The following is a 26,128-nucleotide window of genomic DNA, read 5'->3' on the forward strand; positions in this document are numbered from 1 at the left end:
AATTAACACCGAACAAACTAGAGAGACAAGAAATGTACATATTGTGCTTGTGTATGTTATATTTTGTATTTTTTATAAGTATAATCTTATATAAATACATTTTATGTAGTTTTTACTAATAATTATTAATATATTTTATAATTATTATAGTGTTTCTATAAATTTTTTATAATTTTTAAAATTTCTATAATTTTATAGTATTCAATTTGGACATAAAGTTATTCAATACAAATAAATTTAGATATCCATTTGTCTAGATTTATTTCTGATGTATGTTTTATTAATTTTTTTTATAAATTATTATTAATTTTTTGAGCTTTTTCATGTTAAAATTATTTTATAATATTTATTATTTATTAATGTTTTTTATAATTTCTAATATTTTTATTGCTTTGCAGAATTTGGATATTTGATTATTCAAATTCAAAGAATTTGTATATCAGTTTATCAAGGTTTATTCTCAATGTAAATTTTTAATCAAAATTTTTTATTTTTTATTTTTAATTTATTTTTGCTAACGTGGTTTGCTAGGTCATCATCCCGCATGTTACATGTCATCTTTTGATGACTATTGTCCACCACGTTAGTATCGTTAACGGTCAAATCAAATCAATTGACGATATCTGTTAATAAAAGAGTCTCTTCAATTGTTTCTTTTTTTAGACTCAATAAGATGATTTTTTTAAATAAAAAAAATTTATTTGATTTTTTTATATTTTTACTAAAAACCCTTTAGTTTTTGTAGGGGATTATCAATTACTTATTATATATTAAGATGTAACGCATTTGAGTCATAAGTAAAAGTATTATAGAGGGTTTTTTACTATGAATCAGATTGTGTTTTATCCCTTTTAAAAAAATGATTAAACTAGTCTTCGTACATTAAATTAAAGAGCAAATTGGTCATTTCTGTTAAATTTTTTTTCCATTTGTATTTAGTTATTTTTGTTAATTTTTTTTTCATTTCTATTGTTAACTCGCGTAGTTTGATGGAATAATTAAAATAGTGACATATGACGTACTACGTGTACCTCAATTTGACGTACAGGATCAATTTTTAATAGCATAAATGGATAAAATTTTTATCATAATTTTAATCTAATGTATCAAAAATAATTTTCTCATTTATTAAATAAAAAAATAAAATCTAATCTAATTCTTACTAATCAACATAATTTTACCGATTCAAATAAGGGAACAGTGAAAGGAGAGTATTCGGTGAATCTAGTCTTCCCTTATAGTACTCAAACGTATGTTTCTCTTAAACCTAAAGAAATGGTCAAAATTCGGCTTACAAATCCAATACAATTCCAAAATAATAATTAGTTTGGAAGATTAAATTTCAAAATAATCTTCCTACCTTTGACCAATATTTGGAACGCTACTGAGAATAGGTTGCAACAGCAATATGAAGGATTTAATATCTTGATGTGTAAAACTAATATCTCCCTCCATCTATGTGTACCACAGATTCAAAGCAACAGCAGATGGATTACTTCTCCATATCTTCGATCCTCTAACTTTGCAGAAAGTTCACAGACGTGATTCAATTGAACATATGATAACATAGACAAGTTAAACAAACAAAAGTCAGAGATCAGAAAATTCAAACCTAACTGAATCAATTAATAGCTGCCATTAGCTTAGGACATTGCTTCCTCATTCATCGTCCTTGTCTTGACTAAAACATGTTCAGTTTCCGAGTTGTGGTGCTTATCTTGGGATGCCTTCTGTTAACTGAAGCTGCAAGAGATACCCTAAACCCAGGTGATAAGCTTAGTTCCAATTCATCCGATAATCTTGTATCCCCAATTGGGAATGTTACCTTAGGCTTCTTCAGACAAGAGTACCGTCAGACTTGGAATGGCAAAAGCTTTGGATATTATTTGGCTATGTGGTACGCCCAAGGCACGTCATACAACCATTCGATTTGGTTAGCTAACCGAGATGATCCCATGGCAGACGATTCGGGAGTTCTTGTCCTAGCTGATACTGGACTGAAAATTACACGCATCGTTGGGAATCCTATCCAACTTTTCTCACTTCAATCTACCTCTATCACCATCAACACTTCCAATATGAAGGTGGTCTTACAAGATTCGGGGAATCTTATTTTGCAAGGTGCAAATGAGGAAAATGGGGAAAACGTAGTATTGTGGCAAAGCTTTGATTATCCAACTGATAGTTTTCTACCTGGGATGAAATTGGGGGTCAGCCATGGGAGAAGCTTCTCACTTACATCTTGGTTGACTGGTTCAATCCCCGCGTCTGGATCGTTTACAATGGAATGGGATCCTGCACGAAATCGATTAGTAGTTCGGCTTAGAGAGAGGATTTTGTGGACAAGTGGTGAAAATTTTGAAAATTTTGGCTCCTTGGATTCATTCAACATGAATTATAATTTCACTAATGTTTCTAATCCAAATGAGAAGTACGTTTATTACACTCTTGTAATTAGTCAATATACTCTTGAAGAGCGAAGGAAAAACGCTAGGTTAGTGTTGCAGGACGATGGGGATTTACAACTTGGAGACATCTATACAATCAATTTACAACTCTGTGATAGTAATAGCACAGAGAATGGTTGCGAGAGATGGGAAGGACCAAAGTGCCGAAAGAAAGGTGATAAGTATGAATTAAGAACCATACGACCTACACATAAAGATTCTTTAAACAACACATTATATGGAAACACCAATCTTTCCTTGAAAGATTGTAAGGACATATGTTGGGAAGACTGCAAATGTTTGGGAGTTGCAGTGCAGGACCTTGGTTGTCGGTTTCTTTTAGGGTATTATGAAGAAGGTGTGTCGTATGGAGATTCGTTTGAAGTAATAAATCGCAACCGTCCAAGTAAGTTTAATATTGCTCGCTCATGTTCTAATCTTTGAACTTGTTTTGATTCGGTAGTATAGTATAAAGCCGATCAAATTCATGAATACCCCTCTTGTTGTGTACATTGATTGCAGAGTCGAAAACTTGGATATGGATTTTAATCTCTATAGCAATGGCTCTAATGATCATAGTACTGCTTTCCACTCTGTTTTATTTGAGAAGGCGAAGGCAAATTAGAAAGGAAGGTACTAAAATGGAGGGGAATCTCAAATTCTCAATCAATTGATGTTTCAGTAGTATTCTTTTTTTTTTTAATGTATGATTCAACTTTGTTTTGAACAGAAGAGTACCTGCTTGACTTAATGACCTCAGAAGCTGCAAGTGACGTATCAGAGCTTCAAACTGGAAACAATGGTCGTAATCTAAACATATATACAGCAGCCTTAATCATGTCTGCTACAAATGGCTTCTCACCAGAAAATTTGCTTGGAAAAGGTGGCTTTGGACCCGTTTTCAAGGTGTTTGCCATTCCCCCCATAAGTGAATTAGCGATAATGATTTCATCAATCTGCCTCTTAACACTTGAAAACTTGTTAAATCGTTAGGGAGCATTGGATGATGGACAAGAAGTTGCAATAAAGAGATTATCAAGCGGATCAAGCCAAGGGCTAGTGGAGTTCAAAAATGAGCTTATACTTATAGCCAAACTGCAACACACAAACCTAGTGCGGCTCTTAGGCTTTTGCGTTCAAGGAGAAGAGAAAATGCTGGTCTACGAGTACATGCCTAATAAAAGCTTGGACACTTTTATCTTTGGTCGGTACCAACTCTTTAGTTATTTCAACTGTAGATGCCAATTTCTATGTTTACATTGTCTTTTGTTTTTTTCTTTCTAACAGATGACTCCAAAAGGAAGCTATTAAATTGGGATAAGCGTTTTAGCATTATTGAAGGGATAGCTCAAGGGCTACTTTATCTTCATAAATACTCTAGATTGAGAATCATTCACAGAGATTTGAAGTTGAGTAACATATTGCTTGACGAAAACATGAACCCCAAGATATCAGATTTTGGGTTGGCCAGGATATACAAAACCAATGAAGCTGGATCAAATACGAATCGAATTGTCGGCACATAGTAAGTACACACTTCCTGTTTCCATGTCTCGTCCAACGAAAGAATATGGTTATTAACTGTACTGTTGATGAATCAATGCAGTGGTTACATGTCTCCAGAATATGCAATGGAAGGCATATTCTCTGAAAAATCTGATGTATACAGTTTTGGAGTTATGGTTTTGGAAGTTGTCAGTGGTCGGAAAAATAGCAGCCATTTTGACTTTGATCGTCCACTTAACCTGGTTGGATACGTAAGTTCATATCATATTCTTGCAGTAGTTAGCATAGACTAAGCTTTACCGATATAGAGCAAACACCATATTTTTTTAACACCATGATTGATGTCTGCAGGCATGGGAACTATGGAAACATGGTGGAGCATTAGAATTAATGGATCTAGCTTTAAGTGATTTATGTTTTAAACAATACCAAGTTTTAAGATGCATTACATTGGGTCTGCTATGCGTGGAAGATAATCCATTGGATAGGCCAACGATGTCTGATGTTATCTCTGTGCTAAATGGAGAGATGCAATTGGCATTGCCAAAACAGCCTGCATTTTCCACTGGAAGAAGGATTGTAGAAACAAATATAGGGAACAAAGAGGTGGAAATTTACTCATTGAACGGCCTAACCATGTCTACCATGGATGCAAGATGACCAAAAGACATAGTCTTATTTTTTATGTTTCCTGATCATGTTTAAAGTATTATTTAAGGGCGGTAAACGCTAAGATTATATTCTTTTTATATTACACCTAGTAAAAATTAAAATAGTTTTATGTAATTTTATAACTATTTATATCATTAGTTTTTAACAATGCAATTTTTATATTTTATAATCTATTTATATACACCATATATGTAAAATTTAATGTAAAAAATTTAACTATCTAAAATATTTTAAATAGATATAATGCGATTAGGAGTGAATAAAATCCGATTCGATTCGAAAAAATTCGATAAAATTTAAAATTTTGTATCAAATAATTTGAGTTATTTGAGTTAATCAAGTTATTTGAATAGCTCGAATAAAAATTTAAGTTTTTCGACTTAAATCGAATATGAATTATACAATTTGAGTTATCTAAAAATTCGAATAAGAAAAGATAAAATTACATGATTTTGTTAAATGTTAACTTTTTCTAAAATTAAAAGTCAAAACCATTACATTAAAAAAAATCGTTTTGATAAATGTTTACTCTTTTAAGTTAAAAGACATACTTCGTCTACTAGTTAAATAATCGGTTTATGTAAACACAATATTGAGTATAAATAATAGATTTGTTAACTCGACTTGAAATTTTTTTGACTCAATTCTATTCGAATTAAAAAAAAATCAAATTAATTTCGATTACTAAAATAATATTCAACAACTCAATTAACTAAAATTTTTTTTACTCGATTCAACTCAACTCATCTCAATTGAATTCTAAACTATAGCAATAAATAATTTTTTTAACCCCTCTCATTTCACCTCAGGCGAAAGGTGGGATATTTTTAAACCTAAAAGTCGTAGACCTTCCAAAACACTTGCAGCACTGCCGTCCGCAATTACAAGCAGTGCCCTTCTCCCTCTGCCATTAGAAAATAAAAAATAAAAACCAAGAGGATATCGTGGAAATCCTAGAAATCCAAGAAAACCAAGAAAACAAGAGCCTGAACAAGTAAAGGATTAAGAAGATATCGTGGGAGTGGGATATTGAATCCGTCGATGCTTAGTTTTGGTGGAGGAGAAGAGGATCAAAGAGGGGGTTCTTCCAATAAACGCTCTCTCTGTATCTCCCCTTCGAAGTTGCTTCCTTTTTCATGTCTTCTTCAATCACACCCTCTTTATTCTTTGCTCATTCAGGGTCTTCTCAAGCCCTAGGCTTTCATCTTTGCACTATGCCTTTTCTGTGCTCTCAATCTTCTCCTTTGTATAAAACATGACTGATTCGAAGGTTTGTCCCCTTCCCCTTTGACGCCTGGTATGATTTCAAAATTTTCGTGTTTCTTTTACATCTGGATTTTTGTTAAATGTACACAACATGCCCTCTTTCTTTGTTAGAATTGATGTCTTTCATTGGATTGATGATTGTAAGCTGAGTTTGTGCAAAGGAAAAATATGATTTGGTTGAAATTGGATTATTATGGATGATGAAAACGAGATTTTGTTTTTTCCCTTTTCTAAGACAAGCCTTTATTTGTTTTGGGAATGCTGCCTAGGTCTGTAATCAGAATTGTGGAACCATTGTTTTCCCTGATTTTGAACAGGTTTTCGTTTTTGGGTTCTTCACTGAAGACTAAACCAGGTCATTGCTGTCAAAGCAGCCATCTGGGATATCTTTGTTATACGGGGTGTGTAGATGGCTTAAGCAATCCTTATCAGTAGCCGGACTGCTGGAGCCAGCAAGTTAAACGACATCAAAAAGTCAAAAGCATCCAAAATGCCACCCAAGTCCGTCCCACTCCCGGCTAAACCCTCCAAACCCTACTTTTTCTATGGCCACCGGAAACCCTCCCAAAACCGCCCCGTTGTTTATGGTGGCCTCTTTTCCAACCGCCAAGTCCTCAAACCTCCCCAATCTCCTCTACCGCCTTCACCACCCTTTGATCTCCGTAAATGGGATCCACATCACCTCTCTCAGAACCCATCGCCACCACCCATTTCCACACCACACCAACACTTAAAGCTATCACCAATAGCCCGGTTCATCATTGATGCCTTTCGCAAGAGCCAGTACAGTTGGGGACCAAGTGTTGTCTTTGAACTCAATAAGCTCCGTCGTGTTACTGCATCACTTGTAGCGGAAGTGCTCAAAGTCCAAGATGATCCCATTCTGGCTTCCAAGTTTTTTCATTGGGCTGGTAAGCAGAAAGGGTTTAAGCATAATTTCGCTTCTTATAATGCATTAGCTTATTGCCTCAATAGAAATGGTCGTTTTCGAGTGGCTGATCAGTTGCCAGAACTAATGGATTCCCAAGGGAAGCCTCCTACTGAAAAACAGTTTGAAATTTTAATACGCATGCATGCTGATAAGAATAGAGGACAAAGGGTTTATTATGTGTATCAGAAAATGAAGAATTTTGGAATAAAGCCGCGTGTGTTTTTGTATAATCGAATAATGGATGCGTTAGTCAAAACAGGTTATTTAGATTTAGCATTGTCTGTGTATGAGGATTTTAGAGGTGATGGTTTGGTGGAGGAAAGCATTACATTCATGATTTTGATCAAGGGTTTATGTAAGGCAGGGAAGGTAGCTGAAATGCTAGAGGTTTTGCGGAGGATGAGGGAGATGTCCTATAAGCCGGATGTTTTTGCCTATACAGCTATGATTAAGATCTTGGTTTCTAAAGGAAACTTGGACGGATGCTTGCGTGTTTGGGAGGAGATGCAGAGAGATGGGGTGGAACCGGATGTAATGGCTTATGTGACATTAGTTGCAGGGTTGTGTAAGGGAGGAAGGGTGCAGAGAGGGTATGAGTTGTTTAAGGAGATGAAAAAGAAAGGGATATTGATTGAGAGGGTAATGTATGGTGTTTTAATAGAAGGGTTCGTGAAGGATGGGAAGGTGGGATCTGCTTGTGGTTTGTTGAAGGATTTGATAGATTCTGGATACCGTGCTGATTTAGGGATATATAATTCTCTTATTGAGGGCATGTGTGATGTGAAGCTGATTGATAGAGCATACAAGCTTTTTCAGGTAACAGTTCAAGAGGGTTTAGAGCCAGGATTTGCAACCGTGAAGCCCATGCTGCTGGTGTTTGCAGAGATGAGACGAATGTCTGACTTTTGCAAGTTGCTAGAGCAGATGCAGAAGTTAGGATTTTCTGTTAATGATGATCTTTCTAAGTTCTTCTCATTTGTGGTCGAGAAGGGGGAAAGAACAATAATGGCTGTACGAGTGTTCAATGAATTAAAAGTGAAAGGTTACGGTAGTGTTCTGATTTACAATATTCTAATGGGGGCTCTCCACAAGACTGGGAAGGTGAAACAAGCATTATCACTCTTTCAAGAAATGAAGGATTTGAATTTTGAGCCCGACTCCTCTACATATAGTAATGCGATTATATGTTATGTTGAAGATGAGAATATCAAGGAAGCTTGCATCTGCCATAACAAAATCATAGAGATGTCACGTGTTCCTTCCATTGATGCTTACTATTCTCTTACTAATGGTCTCTGCAAAATTGGTGAGATAGATGCAGCTATGGAGCTTGTTCGTGATTGCTTAGGTAATGTTACAAATGGACCCATGGAATTTAAATACGCACTTACTGTTCTTCCTGCCTGTAAATCAGGTGCTGAGAAAGTGATGGAAGTGTTGAATGAAATGATGCAAGAAGGTTTGCCTCCAGATAACATTATATGCTCTGCAATTATATCTGGCATGTGTAAGTACAGGACCATAGAAGAGGCAAGGAAGGTATTTGCTAATTTAAGAACACGCAAACTTCTAACCGAAGCTAATGTAATTATATATGATGAACTATTGATCGAATATATGGAGAAGAAAGCTGCGGACCTTGTGCTCTCGGGACTCAAGTTCTTTGGCCTGGAATCTAAATTAAAAGCAAAGGGTTCCACCCTGCTATCTAGATAAAGAATCGAAGGCCAGTACATATTATCAGCAGAGTCTAAACACCATTTTCCTGATTATCTAAACACCAGAGTCTGCAGGAAAGGTTCCCTCTTGCGCCATTGAGCTTAACAGGTTATCAGCAGGGGTCTGGCTGCATCTACCAGCTCAGCTTGCTTGTTTTTGCTTCTCTCTGCTGCTAGGTCCAAATATGCACAATGCAGTGTCTGTGTGGTCTTTAAATCAAACAATGATGTTGTTGCAGTTCACTGTTTCTCAAATTTGGTGTCAATATAATCAGTTTTGGCTCTTAATACACCCTTTTGTTTGTTGTACTCAAACCAAACTCTTCCACGTTTCTCAAAGTAATGAATGCAGAGATTATTATATTTATATGCATCTTTTGTGCTGGCAGGGTTATGAAATGATTGCTCTTGATCCATTATCACCCGATTGCCTATTCCCAAATGTGGAATATGTTTAAGATTATTATCTCAATTGGACAAAAATTTGAACTCTACAAATGATCTTGATTTAGCTATTATTTTATTTATTTTTAGTTTTAAATATTTCTTATTTCTTACTGGGTAGCAAAATTTGTGATAATGAAATGTTAAAAAAAAATACAGTAGCAGATGTCTATTACTAAATAAGATTTTTGTCGAAATGGTAAGATAAACATGACAAAAATTATATCGATTTAAGTTTAAATCTTCTTACTTGGGTATTTTTCTATTCTTAATGTAAAAAAAAAATCTAAAATAATATAATTTATTTTATAAAATAATTATTTAATCAAATTGATGTTAATTAAACAATAATATTTTAGCAAGTATATAATTTTTCATAAAATGTCAAAATTACTAATCCAATTACTTAAGTAGTAATTTTATTTTAGTAAATTCACTTGAGGGCGAAAGGTGGGATATTTTTAAACCTAGAAGTCGTAGACCTTCCAAAACACTAACAGCACCGCCATCCGCAATTACAAGCAGTCCCCTTCTCCCTCTGCCATTAAAATAAAATAAAATAAAAACCTAACCCTAGAAATCCAAAACAACAAGATTCCCAACAAGTAAAGGATTAAGAAGACATCGTGGGAGTGGGATACTGAAGCCGTCGATGCTTAGTTTTGGTGGAGTAGAAGAGGATCAGAGAGGGGGTGCTTCCAATAAATGCTCTCTCTGTATCTCCCCTTCGAAGTTGCTTCCTCTTTCATGTCTTCTTCAATCACACCCTCTTTATTCTTTGCTCATTCAGGGTCTTCTCAAGCCCTAGGCTTTCATCTTTGCTCTATACCTTTCCTTTACTCTCAATCTTCTCCTTTGTATAAAACATGACTGATTCTAAGGTTTCTCCCCTTCCCTTCGCTGCCTTGTATGATTTCAATTTTTTCGTGTTTCTTTTACATCTGGATTTTTGTTAAATGTGCACAATATTAAATTTCAGGATTGGGTTTAGCCCTCTTTCTTTGTTAGAATTTGTGTTTTTTTTGGATTGATGATTGTTAGCTGAGGTTCTGTACATGAAAAATACGATTTGGTTGAAATTGGATTATTATGAATGATGAATAAGAGGTTTTGTCTTTTCCCTTTTCTAAGACAAGCCTTTATTTGTTTTAGTAATGCTGCTTGGGTCTCTAATCAGAATTGTGGAACCATTGTTTTCCCTGATTTTGAGCAGGTATTCGTTTTTGGGTCCTTCACTGAAGATGAAACAAGGTCATTGCTGTCAAAGCAGTCATCTGGGAATTCTGAAAAGCCTGTAGCAACTAAGGAATTGCAAATTGGTTCTTTCAATGTTGCAGCTGGAGGATCTTTGGGCAGTGCCAATGGTAATTTAAGCAACAAGCCAAGTTCCACAAATGGGTCAATTGAATTTTTATCCTCAACTTCTCGAATAGAAGATGGAAAAAGTAGAAAAACAACAACAGATCATTCCTTGAACACGCTTCAAACTCCAAAAGAAGCTGGAAGTGCAAATAGTTCCAGCAGTAGTTGTAGCCTCAGTAATGGTGTAAAACAGCTGAATGCAAAAGGCATTGATGTAACTTCAGTTCACTTATCCATAAATGAACTCAATCCCTTGAGTGATTCTCAGAGTTCAAAATTTCATGTCCTTGAGAGCGAAATTATAGAGAATAGAGATCAGAACGGGACTGTTGATACTTCATTAGGAGGCTCTGTTCGAGGAGACATTGCAAAAGAAGAGAAGGATCCAATTAAAGTTGTTAAAAACTTAGTACCACGAGGCTTGATTAACTCTGGAAATTTATGTTTTCTGAATGCCACTTTACAGGCTCTATTGTCATGTTCTCCTTTTGTCCAGCTCTTGCAGCAACTTAAACTTCGTAATATACCCAAGGTTTGTTGTATGCTTATGTTGTTTACTTAGTTATGTACTAATAAATCATCTTCTCAAGGTGAGTAAATATGAACCTGTGAATATATTTATACTAACTGTCACTTTCATTTGACTTTGATTTGATAGGTTGGCTATCCAATATTAACTTCGTTTGCAGAGTTTGTATCTGACTTCGATGTCCCATCCAGTGATTCTAAATTGAAGAAAAAGGATACAGCAGTTCTTGAGATTGGAAGACCTTTCAGCCCTGTCATGTTTGAATCTGTACTTAAAAGTTTTACTCCTGATGTGCCAAATAGCATATCTGGTAGGCCAAGGTTTGTATGCTTTCTACATCAGTTTTATTTCAATATTTATTCTTTTTACCAGTCTCAAGTGATGTTCCTTGCATAGACCATTTCTATTAAAATAACAGAACATGGCCAGCTGATATTGAAACATCACCATCCATGATCAAAATCAAACATTATATATGCTTGTCCTGGCCCTCTTGATTTCTTTTTAACGCTTTCTGAAATGCTGAAAATTTTTTAGAGCTTAATTATCTTACCTAGGAATCCCTTTCTCCTTGCATTTGGTGTCAATTGTATAGTAATTTAGTGCGAACTTGCTACAGCTACCTCATCAGCATTTTATTGAAAGAAATATGATGATTGGTTTTAACTTTGAAATGTTTGTATATGCTTGAAATCAGAATGATAAACAGATATAACTATGTACAATATTCACATGTAACGACATTTTGATGATTTTTTTATTTATCATCGTTTTCAGGCAGGAAGATGCTCAGGAGTTTTTAAGTTTTATCATGGATCAAATGCATGATGAATTGGTTAAGCTTCAAGGGCAGTCCAGTAGCTCAAATGGGGTCAGATCATCACTAGTTTCGTATGCAGAAGATGATGAATGGGAGACAGTTGGACCAAAAAACAAATCTGCAGTCACTAGAACTCAAAGCTTCCTTCCTTCAGAGTTGAGTGATATTTTTGGAGGACAGTTAAGAAGTGTGGTGAAGGCAATAGGTAAGCACATTTGCTATGGCTGCAAAGTATATTGGATGATGTGAAAAATAGCCAATTGATGGGGTTATTTGTATGAATACATATTTTTATGTGGTTGGCCAACCCTTTTTTTTTTTTTTTTTGCTTCCTTTTTTACTTTACAACTGTAGCCACCAATAACATGCTCAAAACAAGCTAAAACACTGGACGTAGAGAAGTCAACTGGATAATACCAGCAATTTATGCTTGTAAATTTTGATCTGTAAACCAAGTGGAAATGTTGATACTTACTCTGAATTGGTTGTCTTCACCTGTCATATTCAGATGTTAGTTTGTGTTTATTGGGTGGATTTTGAACCCTGATATCTGACCATAGTACCATTTATTAACATTATAATCATTTCTTTGTCATAATTTGCTTTTTGTGGCAGGAAATAAAGCTTCTGCTACTGTTCAACCATTTCTATTGCTGCACCTTGATATCCATCCTGAAGCTGTTCATACTATTGAGGATGCACTTCACTTGTTCTCGGCACCAGAGTTTCTTGAGGGTTATCGTGCATCGACTGCTGGGAAGGTATTTATTTCTTTTGATTGTTTCCTTTTGGCTATTGGCCACTATATCTACCTTTATAGGTCTTATACTTTGGGTGTGTGTGTTTGTATTGTATGTATCAGCTTTTCGATAATGTTTAGATGTTATTAGTGATAAACTGGATGTTCTTATGCTTTTATGGCTGTTAGTGTCAGGCTGGTGTTGTCACTGCCAAAAAATCTGTCAAGATACAGACACTTTCGAAGATAATGATTTTGCACCTGATGCGTTTTAGCTATGGTAGCCAGGGGAGTACCAAGCTGCATAAGCCTGTACACTTCCCTCTTGAGCTGGTATTGGGTCGGGAACTACTTGTTTCCTCATCCACCGAGGTATAACTTCTCTTCATAAGCTTGTTTAAATACATTTGTATTGGATTATTTTGTATTTGCGAGTTTTTATTGTGAATTATGGAGCAGCTTTTTAGTCAATGCTGCTTAGCTAACTTGCTCTTTCTAGTCCATTCGATATGTCATATAGGCCATCTGATTGCTGACGAAGAAGTGCATTATAGGCTGATGCTCGATACCCCAACGGCCAATGGCTGCGTTTGATGATGCCTCTGTCACAGCCATTGGGACAAGCAAGGTGTTACATGACCAAGCATATGTTCTTTTCTACGAACAAACGTAGAAGTCGTCGCTATTTTACTCCTTGTTCGCATGATATTCACCCGAGTACTATGGCGCCTGTTTGCTAATATCATCATTACAGAATTGGCTCCTTGATTTTTCCTTCCCTTGTAACAGTTAGTCACGCTTTACCTTCAAATGGATAAGTTAACTGCAGCCCATATATATACATATATATAGGTTTATGTATTGATAATCAAACTGTGAGAAAGTACTTAAAATTTTTCTAATGTTCTTGAACTACTAGTGGTTATTATTTTTTGTTTTAGTTTTATTATTACTGTTGTTATTACTATCATTATAAGACAACTGCCCTTTTAGGTATATAGAATAAATATGCATGTATACAATAAATAGGACATACACTATTATATTCTTATGTATACATGTATATAACAAGGCCCTCTATTGTAATTTCGTTGTTGATAACCTTTATTGTTGTCATTGGAGGGAGTGATAATATAGCCAAGGTTTTGTAGAATAATAAATTTAGACGAGAATGATTAGGTTTTATTTTTTTAATAATTTCCAATAATAAATTAGTAGAATAAATTCTCGAATACTAGGTTTAGGGTTTATATATGCTTCTATTTCTTCCCTAATTTCTTTGTTTAACTAAGGAGAGCTGCGTACAAAAGTTGATTCCAAGTATCAGTAAGGCCAACAACACACCAATGGGTGCAATCCATCCCCTTGAAGGCATTGTAAGAGCTAGGGTGTGCGTCTTTTCTTAGCTGAGATAAAGCTGTAATATCCAACAAATGAACAGGTTTCTTGATCTTACTTATCACATCTTTAACCACATATGCTGCCTCAGGCAACCCAACTGGATAAGCTGATGATCCATTGAATGGTTCCATCTCCTTGAAGCAATTTCTCACCCCTGGCTCATTCCATTCCGTGCCACTGAAACATTGTTTCATATGAAAATAGAGTCAGTGAACAGATTATTATATGGTTTAGCCGATACAGTTTTCAAAGCAAAAGCTGGTCTCACTTGTAGTGTGATGGAGAGATTCCTTGAAATATAACTTTAGTTCTGTTAGTATCCACATCTGAATCAACCCATTTGGCCAATGTTGTTAAAGCTGTCCGAAATGCAGTCATACGATCAATATCTTTCGTAATCCTCCCTTCATCATTCACATAATCCCATCTGCAGTTCAACAACAACATATGCCATTATATATATGTTTAGCTCATTAATCAATGTAATGTAGAGCTTATTGTATTACTGTTGCTTCAATCCTCTGCGGTACCACCATAGCCAAGTGTTGAAAACTAAAACATCATTGTTCTTCCATTGATCGCCATTCCTCATTGAATTCAACTTCAAAACTCTGCCAATTCTTTCCTCATCAACATCCACCAAGTACAGTGAATGAAATAGCATCACGGATATCTTGTAATCCTAACAAATTAACCAACCCCGTGAAAACCTTTTTCTAATCACAGTTCCTTTACATACCTCTCGTGAACTGAATTCATGTTTAACTTTTTTTATTACAGATACCTGGAATGTGACTGCCGAAATGGTGTTGTTATTCAACTCCTGTTTGATTATTCTGGAATTTGGCACTGCAGCATGAAGCATGCATATCAATGATTGCCATATGTTGAGACTTAGAGAATCCCCAATGAACATGATCTTCTTTCCTTTGAATCTCTTCAGAAAATACTCTCCATTAAACCTGTCATTCATAAGATGTTGGAATCCAAACAGGGACACTAATATATAGAATTAATTAAAAACAACATAAAATGTCAGAAACAACATAAAATGTTTTTGTAACATATTCCTGTCCCCCCCCCCCCAAAATGCATGTTCCCCTCATGTGTATTACTATTAACCATTAGCAAAATATTTCTTTGCCATGATTAGACAAAAGTTGTTGACTATTTCTCTGCTTTCATATGTACTTTATTCTAATTGTCTTTTCAATCATTTCCATCAGTATCTGACCTTTCATATCTTACAACTCATAGCAGGCTGTATTTTTTGGAGAGTTAATTTCTCCTCCAAAATACTAAACATTCAATTTGATTTAATTGATTTTAGTGAAATTAATGCAGAAATTAAAGAGCACAGTAAACAACAAAATGAATATGCAGCTTATTCTTCAAAACTGTAGTTCACAACATTAATAACAATAACAAAAGAGAATCTGCAAATGACAAATATAGACCGATATTTCATGAAAAAAAATAATATATAGATAGGAAGCAAAGTACCTTGGTAAGTGACAATTGGTTGGCTGCCATCTATATTTAAGGTAGAGGTGATCGGGGCGGCCATACTTGAGGCAATCGAATTCTTTGCGGATGAAGGGACAGTCTGTTGAGTTGTAGAGAGGATAGGAGTTATCGTACACCCACTTACCTTGGTACATATTACAATTCATCTCTTGTTTTCTCCTCTCAAAGCTGCTTTTTTTCTCTGAAAACTATTGCCATTTGCATTTGCATTGGCTAAACATATACATGAAAAGATGACAAAGCTGATAGCTTGAATAGATACCATTAGAGACTGTGAATGGACGTTGGGAGAAAAGAGAAGAATGTGGCTCAAGTTTCATAGAATAAAAAGGAGACAACGCTAGTGGGGTGCTATTTATCCCCCCCCTCCCCCCCTCCACCACCCCCCCAAAAAAAAAAAAGAAAAAAACCAGGTAAAACTTTTTTATAACACTGTGCATGGGACTTGGGAGAAGGTAATCAATTAGAATTGGCTAAATGAGCTACTTTTCACATGCAACACATGAAAACCAACTCACTTAGTCAACACATTATCCCTTTTAAAACAGTATGTTTGTCTCTAGAGTTACCAGAGAACCAACCATAATTCTTTTTTCCTGGGCTTAATATTATTAAAAAAAAATAGAAGTTACAATTTTAAAATAGATTTCAGATCTTAGCATTGCATAAAATCGTATATATAATCTTCTCAATAATATGCTAACAAGGAACATTGAAATTAACTGGGACCTAACATGCTATCACCTTGGATTTAGAGTCACCGACATTCATCAGTTTTGAGTTACTTAGATCTTCAAACGCAGCTAATACATCCAAATACGAAAATTATGTATGTTGCCATATTAACACTAATCAACCATCTCCTTTTTCACCTTGTGCAACATCATCACTAGCAACAAATCATATCCTATTCACTCCAAGACATTCAAATCTCATCCCCATCCAAAATTGCATCAATAAATCTCTAACCCAAAAACACATAACATGACTTCACTCCATTACTGATATAAATGTTATCCCACTTGTTAGTATTTTCACAATATATACCTTACTTTAGTATATTGTTACTAGTTTTTTTATCTCGTGCAATGTAAGGGTTTAATCATATATATCACTTAAAATGTATATATAATAACTTATTTGGTCCTTAAACTTTACAATAAAAAATTATTTTAGCCTTGTATTTAATTTTTTGCTTCTTTTAATCATTGAATTTATATTATTTGTCAAATCACCACAAAAATGGATAGAAAAGTTTACGTTTGTAACCTAGGCATCCACGTGGATGTCACATTAACAATTAATTAATTTTAAGAAATAAAAAAATATTTTTTTATACTATTGAAATTTAAAATATTTTTATGATTTTTTTTGAATTTTTAAAATTTTAAAAAGATAATTAATTGCTAATGTGACCACATGACAATCCACGTATATGTTACGTCAACAAAATTAACAAATGTTAACTTTTACATTTATTTTGGAGTGATTAGACAAATATCGTAAGTTTAAGGGCTAAAAGGTGCTAAAATATTAATGGAGGGCTAAAATAGCTTCTTCTTTTTTTTATAAAATTAAAAGGTCAAATAAGTCATTATACCTAAAATGTAGTATATAATATTTGAGATAAAAACAAAACAATATAAATAATTGATTTGTAGAATCATTTGTACCATGATAAATATAAGTTAAGAGTAAAAAAATTTCACATTTAAAATAAACTTAAATTAATATTTATTATTTCTAATAGTATATTAAAATTTAAATAATGATGATATATTATTTAAAAAATTGAAAGAGAAACAAAAGTTCATTATTTAAAAATATTATATAAAAATTTATTGTAAATTTAAAATTAATAAACTATGATAGTAAAAATTTTAAATGAGTATTAATATATACTAATGTTGTTAATACTTATGGATTATAAAATGTTTTATAATAATACTTAATTTTTTTCACATGATTGTAAATGTATAATATATTTTATTTAATTATTTTATATTAAAAATATAGTCATAAATTTTAATTTAATTTACATGTGATATCTGAAAATAAATATAGCTTTTTCAAAAATATTTATGCTAATTCCACTAAAGTGAGATTTTATACATTAAAAAAAAAGAAATAAGATAGTTTTTTCACATGTAATTGAAAATATATAAGGGCTAATGTATGTGTTAAAACCAAGCTTTATTTGAAAATATATTTTGATATAATAAATTAAAGGACTTTTGAATAAAATTTAATATTAAACAAAATTGGATAAATGATTTTTCAAAAGAAGTCTAAGAGATAAAATTTACAATTCTTATTTAGTTTAAACAAATCTTCTAAGTATGGGCTTTTTCAACTAGACAAATTATTTTTCAAACAAGTCAGAATTGTTCCAGGCCAAAAAGGTATGCCAAGTATCGATATTTTCAAAATATGATACCCCTTGAAACAAACGATACCAAAATGGCATTCTGGCTTTCACAAATTTAGCTAAGTATTGATTCGATATCGATACCTTTTATATGGTATCGATAAAATCTTCCTGGCATCGATATTTCAACTCCAACGATCACTGAATTTAGCATTTATTACAAAAAGTATAGATACCTTTTTATTTGATATCGATACTCAGTATTGCAGGTGTATTAAATGTCCTGGTTTTCACATCCCAACAACTTTATTAACTACCACAACAACCCCAACGATTGGAAATCATTTAGGGAGTATAAATACCAGCTTCTAAAGATCCTACAATAACAAGAAAGCATATTCAAGCAAAAATATCAATCAAACAACCTTTGTGCCCAATACTTCCAAATTTTCTGTACACACTAGTGAGCTTTTATTGTTTTTCTTTAGCTCAAGTGTATTATTGTCTATTTGTGCTTAATTGGCAAACATTATGATCTTGAAATGATTATTTTTTTTGTTTGCTTCTTTGTAATTCTTTGTAAGGTTAAACTTTATCCTCAAAGGTTGTACAAATTAGTGAATTTGGGAAAATCCTTAGTTGTGGAAAGCTAAGGTTAGTGTAGTAGGCAACTGGAGTTGAACCACTCTAAATTTTTTGTTCTTTGTTCTATATATATATATATGTATATTTTAACTTTTCTAAATTTTTAAAAGTCAATTTACCTCCTTTTGGCGATTTCGGTTTGATCAATCAAGCTAACAATTAGTATTAGAGCTAGCCTCTAAAAGACGGTCTAACAATCAAGAGAAGATCCTTAAGGTAGCTTAACTTTCATCTATTCAAACCACACAAGATGACGTCTACTTCCAGCTTCTTTATTGTTGGTGAGTCTTAATTCATTAATAAACCTCCTTATTTCAATTATGTCAATTATTCCTATTGGAAGACTAGAATGATGCTCGTACAAGCTAAAGATCTTGTCGTATGGGACATCATCATGGATGGTCCATCATTACCTCAAAAGCAAGAAGGAGAGATCTTAGTTCCAACGAGTAAGAAAGAATGGAACGAGGAAGATAGGAGAAGTATACAACTCAACGCCAAGGCCATGCACACTCTCTTTTGTGCATTTGGTCTAGAATAATATAGTAGGGTATCATTATATGCCAATGCCAAGGGAATTTAGGACAAATTGGAGGTCACTCATGAGAGTACCAATCAAGTCAAGAAATCAAAAGTAGGAATTCTCAACCTCAATTATGAGACGTTCATGATGAAGCTCGAGAAGGACATCAAAACTATGTCCTATAGATTCACTATCATCATCAATGAGGTCAAGTCCTATGGGAAGACCAATCTTGATGAAGAAGTAGTACGTAAAATGCTTAGAAGCTTGCTAATGTCTTGAGATGCCAAAGTCACAACCATAGAGGAAGTAAAAAATTGGAGACTTTTTCATTAGATAAGCTAATTGGTTCTTTTCTCACTCATGAAATGAGGCTCAAATGAGTGAATAATGGAGAAGAAAAAGTTGAAAAGAAGGTTGGTATTTCCCTCAAGTCCACAATAGAAAAAGGTAATTTTAGTGATGATGTGGGTGAGGATCAAAAGACGGCCATGTTTGCAAGAAGATTCAAGAGGCTTATGAGATCCAATAAAAGAAGAAAATTCCAAAAGAAGGATGAAGTCAAGATTAAATATACCATGGAGAAGGACCTCATCATATTCTATGAATGTAAAAAGCCGGAACATATCAAGTTTGATTGTCCTCAATGGAAGAAAAGGGGGTCAAAAAAATAAAAACGTAAGGCTCATGTAACAACCTGTTTTTGGGGTTAATCGGAACAGTGGTTTCGAGACCATAATCCAAAGTTAAAATATTTATTTTATTATTTTAATAAAGTCTACGGTATGATATTAGATATATGTGAAATTTTCGCAAAGAAATTTTACCGTTTGAGTGGTTAATTCGGTAAAAAAGGCCTAATCGCGTAAAAAGAAAAATTTGATAGTTAAATGTGAGAATGTTTAATTGAATTTGTCTTTATAATGTAATTAGACCATTATAAGGGTTAGTGGAATTCATGGCTTGGAAAATTGGTAAATAGAATAAGTTTTAAAGGTTGGTTAGGTAAATTGAATAATAATAGATTAAATAAATAAAACAAATACAAAAGTATGGCCATATTGCTTCATTACTGCCAAATATGCAAAGAAAGAATAGGAGAAAAGAGTTTTAAGGGTTAGGTACATTTGGGGCTTGATTTAGGTAAGTTTTAAGCTCGGTTTTTGATAATTTTTACGTGTTTGAGATTGTTGTTTCGTGTTTTACAAAACCCATGCTTAAATTTTAGAATTTGATGATGATTTCATGAGATTACATTGTTTCTTTTGTGATCTTTGTGATGATAAATGGTGAAATATGAAAGCTTGATGATAGATAGATATATTTTGTATTGGAATTTTTGATGAATTTGAATATTTTGGGCTAATTTGTGAAAATGAGAAATTGAGGGACTAAAATGTGAAATAAATTGTATATATGAGCTTATAAGGACTAGAGGAAAATTCGGCCAAGCATGAGTGTGGTCAAATTTTGAATATTTTGTGTTTTGTGAAATAGGGACTAAATTGTGAAAAATATGAAATGTCAGTGGAAAAAGTGTAATTAGCCCATTTATGTGTTTTTAGATGAATTTGATTGAGTATATGATTAAATAATTTGAATTTGCATTGAATTATATCAAGAAATGAGAAAATCGGATTTTGATCGGGGAAAGTCGAAAATTATCGAATAGTCGTTCCGGTCCGTTCGTATCCGTATGAGGTAAGTTCATAAGTAATTAAATGTTATTAAATTGAAATGTATGTGCATTATATATATGCTGAATTAAGTTGTAAAAGAATATAAATGTCAAGTTAAAGTATGTAAAATATGAACTGAATTTGAGGCATTAAGTGTGCGATAAATGAAATAGCTACGGTTATTAAAATGGCACTGAGTGTGCAAGATTATAACAACATTGGCTGAGTAAATGGCATTATGTGTGCGATATCGATATGAGTTTGGTTTAATGTAATGGCACTAAGTGTGCGATATAATTATAGCTCCGGATAATAAACTGGCACTAAGTGTGCGAGTTCGTTGAATGTTCATTGATGATCGAATGAATTGGTGCTTCGAGCATTAAAGTGATAAAGGTGATAGGTAAGAACGTAATGGTACAGGTATGTACGGAATCTATGTGATTGATGATGTTAAATATGTAGTAGATGAAAATTTATGCAATGAAAACGAGTATGATTATGATTAGTAAATATATGATCTATGTGAAAACGAGATGTAGATACTAGTAAGTTATCTATGATCAAATGAATTATATGAGAAAGGTAGAATTGTAAATGTGATTTGGCATATATGATTCAGGCAAATGGGATGTATATATGAAATTCTGATATGAAATGTGAGCATGATTCAAATGATGATATGTGAAATATATGAAAAGGAAAAATGTATTATAGATGTGCTTGTTATATAAAATTGTGGTCCTACGTTTTGGACATGAGAATTATGAAAAAAAAATGGAATATGGTTTTTCGGGTTTTGAAATGCTTAAAAAGGAATTTATATATTTTTATGCATGAAATGAAATAAATACTATGTTTTGGTTGGTTATATAACGAAATTACTTAATGTGGCGATGTTGGATTATATAGAAAAGTGATTGAATATGTGTATGAAGTTAACTAAATTTTAACTTAAGCAAGTTGAACTATATGCATGATTTTGTGAAGATTTAATTGCTTATGACTTACTAAGCTCTTGAAGCTCACTCTGTGTGTTTTTCCTTTGTTTATAAAGTTTCGGAGACTTACTCGGGTTGAAAGTCGCAGAAGATCTCATCACACTATCCGGTTATCGTTTCAGTAAATAAAAGCTTTGAGTTTGTGGTTAAGTGGCATGTATAGGCTAGAGTTATGTTAATATGAATGTAATGTATATATAGCCATGTGATATCGCTTGGTTTTGGTTGTGATTGTATATATGTTTTTGAGATGATTTGGTATGTGTACTAAGCATAGTTTTGGTGCTTGTAGGTTTGACCCAATTGGGGTAGAAAATTGGCTATTCAAATGGCCTATTTTTGTCCACACGAGCAGAGACATTGGCGTGTGTCTCAGCCGTGTGCGACACACGACCACGTTACACAGCCGTGTGTCTCCAGGTGTACCCTACGAATTAAAGTCAGTATACCCTCTAGTTTTGGCACGGCCTGTTCACACAGGCGTGTGACCTGTAAACTTTGGAAAAATGTTAAGCTTTCGAAAAAATTTTATATGTGTTTAGTTTAGTCCCGACCCCTTTCTAATACATGTTTAAGGTCTCAATGACCTATACATGAGACTCCATATTGATGTTTGATCTATGATGTTTCGATGTTTACGAAATGATTGTAAATGTTCAGTATTGTCCGGTAACGCCTTATAACCCGATTCTGGCGACGGATACGAGTTAGGGGTGTTACATTTAGTGGTATCATAGCTATAGTTTAGTCGGTTCTAGGACTACCATAGCATATGTGAGTCTAGCTGTACATACCATAGTTAACCTGCGGTAGTGTGACATCTCCCGGCTCTAACGAAATTGTTTTGTAAGATAGAGATGACCTCCAACCTAGCTATTTATAGTAATGCTAAAAAAATGATATTGAGATGATTGAGATGTGCTTATGATGTGTCGAACTTGGAAGGGTATGAATAGAAGTTCATGATATGTAGGTGCTAATGTAAGAAATGTGATAATCATGAGTTGAGGACTGTGGAAAAGAGGAATGAAATGAAAAATCATATAGTGAAAAGCCCATCCATGTTTGATTGATGTTCATATGATGCTATGTGCCCAACATATTTGATTTCGTGAATATGACAAGAAAATTTACATCATAGATGGAATGTGTGCGTATGTATACTTATTGAATGATGTCTAATCTGTATGTTCATATGGTTGACTCTTATGTTTAAATTGCTAAATTGAAAATATCATAATGGTATATTTTATGGCTTTGTTATGGAATCATAAATATCATGATAGAATGAGAATTAAATTGAAAGATCAAATTGAGTGGAACGCAGGAAATGGGTACGATTGTTCGATGATGAATTAACGAATAAGACCATGGTTGGTCCATGGCAATACATGTGAGGTCTCATGTAAGACCATGTCTGGGACATGGCACTGGCATCGAGATGAGATCCCGTATAAAACCATGTCTGGGACATGGCATCGGCGTTGATATGTGTGTTAGTGTACGACTATGTCTGGGACATGGCATCGGCCTCGACGTGTGAGCCAGTGTAAAATCATGTCTGGAACATGGCATCGAGATCGATATGTGATTTCGTGTAAGACCAAGTCTGGGACATGGCAACATTATGAGACATCGTGTAAGACCATAGTTGGGCTATTGGCGTCGATATGTGATCCTATGTAGACCATATCTGGGATATGGCATTGGCATCTTATTATGTGTATGAGATTTTGTGTAAGACCATAGTTAGACTATGACATCAAGTAAACGACGTACTCAGACCCGTAAGACACTCTCTAATTTGACAAATGTTGATAAGTAAAATTGAAGTTAAATGTTAAAATTTAATTAGATACTGATATTGGGCTCGAGTAAGTAAACTTTATTGGTTGAAATTGTGGATGACAGAAACATTTGTTAAATAAGTCAGTATGTTAAATTGCTTAGAGTGAACTATGTGATTGTGATGATATTATACTGACGATGAATGTTGAGTCATATGTATGTATTTATGATAGTCAAGTTAGAGGCTTTACAACTCCCCCTTACTCGTGTTGCTTTTGTGATGAAATTTACGAAAATTTTGTTGAATAAGTTCACAAGTATGAGATTAAAGAGTTTAATGGTAAGATAATTAGTAATGCAAACAGAGTAGAGTACAGGGTAACAAATGAACTCAGTTTTAGAAGAAATATCAGATTGTTTTAAAGATTATACAGATTATGTAATGTCATGGTTAAAGAAGAAAATTAGTCTCAGCTATTTGACTCAAACGGGTATGAAGTCTAAAGATATGGTTGCTGAGATTCTTTCTGAAATGGTTTTCGTTAGTAAGTGGTATAGTACAGAGTTCATGATAACGAAATTAGTCAAAAAATAATTATCGAGTTGTAAAGATGCATGTGTGTAACGGTTGTAGTTGAATAAATTATGAAGATCTCTTTTGAGTATTCTATATATATATATTCATTCATCCTCTGGAGCTCATGTGAATGTCCGTTTTTTGAAGAAAATATCATTGTATGAGTATACGGGCTGAATTTGTATGTTAGATGAAAGCACATGAGTCTGTTTGAATTATAATCGACATTTTCTTATTTCTCTGAGACTCTATTCTATTATGTTGGGGTAAAGATGAGGGTAAAAAAAAATTAGGTGAGGTTCTTCTTCTATCTCTTTTAGATGTTGATATGACTTACGTGTATATATGGAAAGCATGATATCCCTGTTACAATGGAATTCCATAGCATGTAAACAGTGGTTTCTTTCTGGTTTTCTCTGGAAAATTACCCTGATCTTTATATTTATTTCCGTATGAGTTACGTTCTTGGATTTTTGTTATGACGTCGTATTTGGATTTTCTTATCTTCTTTATTTTGTGGATTATTTGACAGGATGCATCTTTAAAGTGTATTCTTTAATCTACGGTGAATATGTTTATTATGATAGTATTTTTGGATTTGATAATAAGAATGTGGATTTGGTAACTAAATTTCTCTGATTCTCATGTAAGGAATAGTCATTGGCGAAGGCATGTATATTAGAAGCTCGAGCTTGAACTGCATAATGGTTTTCTTTTCCTGGATGAGTATGACTAAGGTCAGTAAGTTAATCGGAAAATCTTTGTTTCTCTGAGCTATTATGTTGCAAGATCTTTGATTTGCATGTTAAGAGAAATTTGAAAGATTGTGTGTTTGAGTTACTTTATCAGCATGAAGAGAAGGGTATTTTGATAAGTAATTATCAAATAGTTGAGATCAACACAGCTGTTTTATCAGAGTGAACTAGTCAATTGAAGTATGAATTGAGTTACGTGTATTTAAAGTATCCTCAGGTATGGTAATGAATTTTGTGCATTCACCAGTATGTAGACGGATAGTCTGGATGAAAAGAATTATATTCTAGAAAGTATGATTCAGAGATATGCTTATTGGACTGTTCTAATTGAGTGATGTTATTACGAGTTAAGCTGTTCTGATTGATAAAGCTATCACATTTGCGAAAGCTAGAATAGTCTATGGCATGTTAGCAAGGTTGAAAACAATTGTGAGTATTACTAACTGAAGCTTTAGTTCTAAGTTTAGTTTGAATTGAGTAAAGAATTTATGAATTTCAGTGATGTACTATTGAACAGATTAGAATAAGCTTTAATACAAGAATGTAAAGAAATCGTTTGTACTTTCAGACAGTTAAAGTCACAATAAAAGAGAACTATTCGATTATCGATTTAAAGACAGTCACTTTTATGTCTGTGGTGTGAATTTGATGATATCATGTGTTCGACAGAAAATGTCATATGCTTCCTGAATCCTAATGGGTTAAAGTATCTAATGTTACCGACAAAGATTTGAAATTAAGACAGTGTCAATGACTTGAGATATAGAAAGATTCCAAATGGTTACTGATTAATCTCTCAGAGAGTAGATATAGTTACAGATGCAGAATGGAAAGATCTTTACTTATTTTGTGCGAGTGGTTACTCGAGCGATCTTATTTGATGATGATTTGATATTAGCTATATAAAAAAAGCTAAAAAAGCTAAATTGATGTTTTCTTTTCTAGTTTGAAAAGCTCAGAAAGGTGTTAGTGAATTGCAAGCTAAAGGGTACAGTGTGAACCGACTTTCGATTCCGAATTTCAGAAGTTTTTGAATGAGGCTCAGTAGTAGCTTGTCTGTTATCTGAGAGTAATAAAATATACAGTTATATGAAGTAAATGTTCTGGTGTATGGATATGAAACCCAATATTTCTGATTCTGGGTTCAGATGTTGATTTGTCAACACGTTAAATCCGAAGATCAAGTGTATTCAGGTCTAATACAGTCAGTGATGGTACGGGTGTGATAAAGAGATAGAGTCATTATAGACTTCGTATTGAGGTTGTTATTATCACTATAAAGGAGATGTTATCCGTATTGTGGTTAATTGTTTGACTAAAAATCCGCATGATTGTTTCAGTATATGCAGAGTTCCTATTTGACAGATCAACTGAGCTATACGTTCTGAGTGAGTAATTCAAAATTTTGTCAAGATGCTCCAGCAGTGTGT

At 33.6% G+C, this 26,128-nt stretch overlaps 4 protein-coding genes across 9 annotated transcripts; 3 read left to right on the forward strand and 1 right to left on the reverse strand.

The window, feature by feature from the left end:
- The first annotated feature begins 1,688 nt into the window (after positions 1–1,688).
- Positions 1,689–4,705, forward strand: LOC107962096 (G-type lectin S-receptor-like serine/threonine-protein kinase At1g67520). Its single transcript, XM_041116016.1, has 7 exons — positions 1,689–2,853; positions 2,970–3,080; positions 3,178–3,353; positions 3,441–3,651; positions 3,735–3,972; positions 4,054–4,204; positions 4,305–4,705. The coding sequence occupies exons 1-7, from the start codon at positions 1,689–1,691 to the stop codon at positions 4,611–4,613; spliced, it is 2,361 nt and encodes a 786-aa protein (XP_040971950.1). The 3' UTR covers positions 4,614–4,705.
- Positions 4,706–5,437: 732 nt separating this feature from the next.
- LOC107962094 (pentatricopeptide repeat-containing protein At4g20740) lies at positions 5,438–8,907 on the forward strand. Of its 5 annotated transcripts, none has more exons than XM_016898331.2 (2): positions 5,438–5,895; positions 6,209–8,907. In XM_016898331.2, exon 2 carries the CDS (start codon positions 6,382–6,384, stop codon positions 8,536–8,538), a length of 2,157 nt encoding a protein of 718 aa, XP_016753820.1. In that variant the 5' UTR covers positions 5,438–5,895; positions 6,209–6,381; the 3' UTR covers positions 8,539–8,907. The 5 variants fall into 5 exon arrangements, with proteins under 5 accessions (XP_016753820.1, XP_016753823.1, XP_040971951.1 ...); XM_016898334.2 differs by having other exon boundaries at positions 5,455–5,922; XM_041116017.1 differs by having other exon boundaries at positions 5,455–5,922; positions 6,237–8,907.
- A 521-nt stretch (positions 8,908–9,428) lies between these two features.
- LOC107962091 (ubiquitin carboxyl-terminal hydrolase 24) lies at positions 9,429–13,346 on the forward strand. Of its 2 annotated transcripts, none has more exons than XM_041116018.1 (6): positions 9,429–9,865; positions 10,198–10,878; positions 11,005–11,195; positions 11,653–11,900; positions 12,311–12,456; positions 12,624–13,346. In XM_041116018.1, exons 1-6 carry the CDS (start codon positions 9,851–9,853, stop codon positions 12,810–12,812), a joined length of 1,470 nt encoding a protein of 489 aa, XP_040971952.1. In that variant the 5' UTR covers positions 9,429–9,850; the 3' UTR covers positions 12,813–13,346. The 2 variants fall into 2 exon arrangements, with proteins under 2 accessions (XP_040971952.1, XP_040971953.1); XM_041116019.1 differs by having other exon boundaries at positions 12,630–13,346.
- On the reverse strand, positions 13,028–15,749 carry LOC121230717 (protein trichome birefringence-like 38). The gene is made up of 5 exons (XM_041116020.1): positions 15,339–15,749; positions 14,620–14,797; positions 14,342–14,517; positions 14,104–14,262; positions 13,028–14,012 (listed from the first exon to the last, which is right to left on the reverse strand). The coding sequence occupies exons 1-5, from the start codon at positions 15,506–15,508 to the stop codon at positions 13,718–13,720; spliced, it is 978 nt and encodes a 325-aa protein (XP_040971954.1). The 5' UTR covers positions 15,509–15,749; the 3' UTR covers positions 13,028–13,717.
- Between the last annotated feature and the right edge of the window lie 10,379 nt (positions 15,750–26,128).

The sequence above is a fragment of the Gossypium hirsutum genome, chromosome A06 (assembly GCF_007990345.1).
Source record: "Gossypium hirsutum isolate 1008001.06 chromosome A06, Gossypium_hirsutum_v2.1, whole genome shotgun sequence".
NCBI lineage: Eukaryota > Viridiplantae > Streptophyta > Magnoliopsida > Malvales > Malvaceae > Gossypium > Gossypium hirsutum.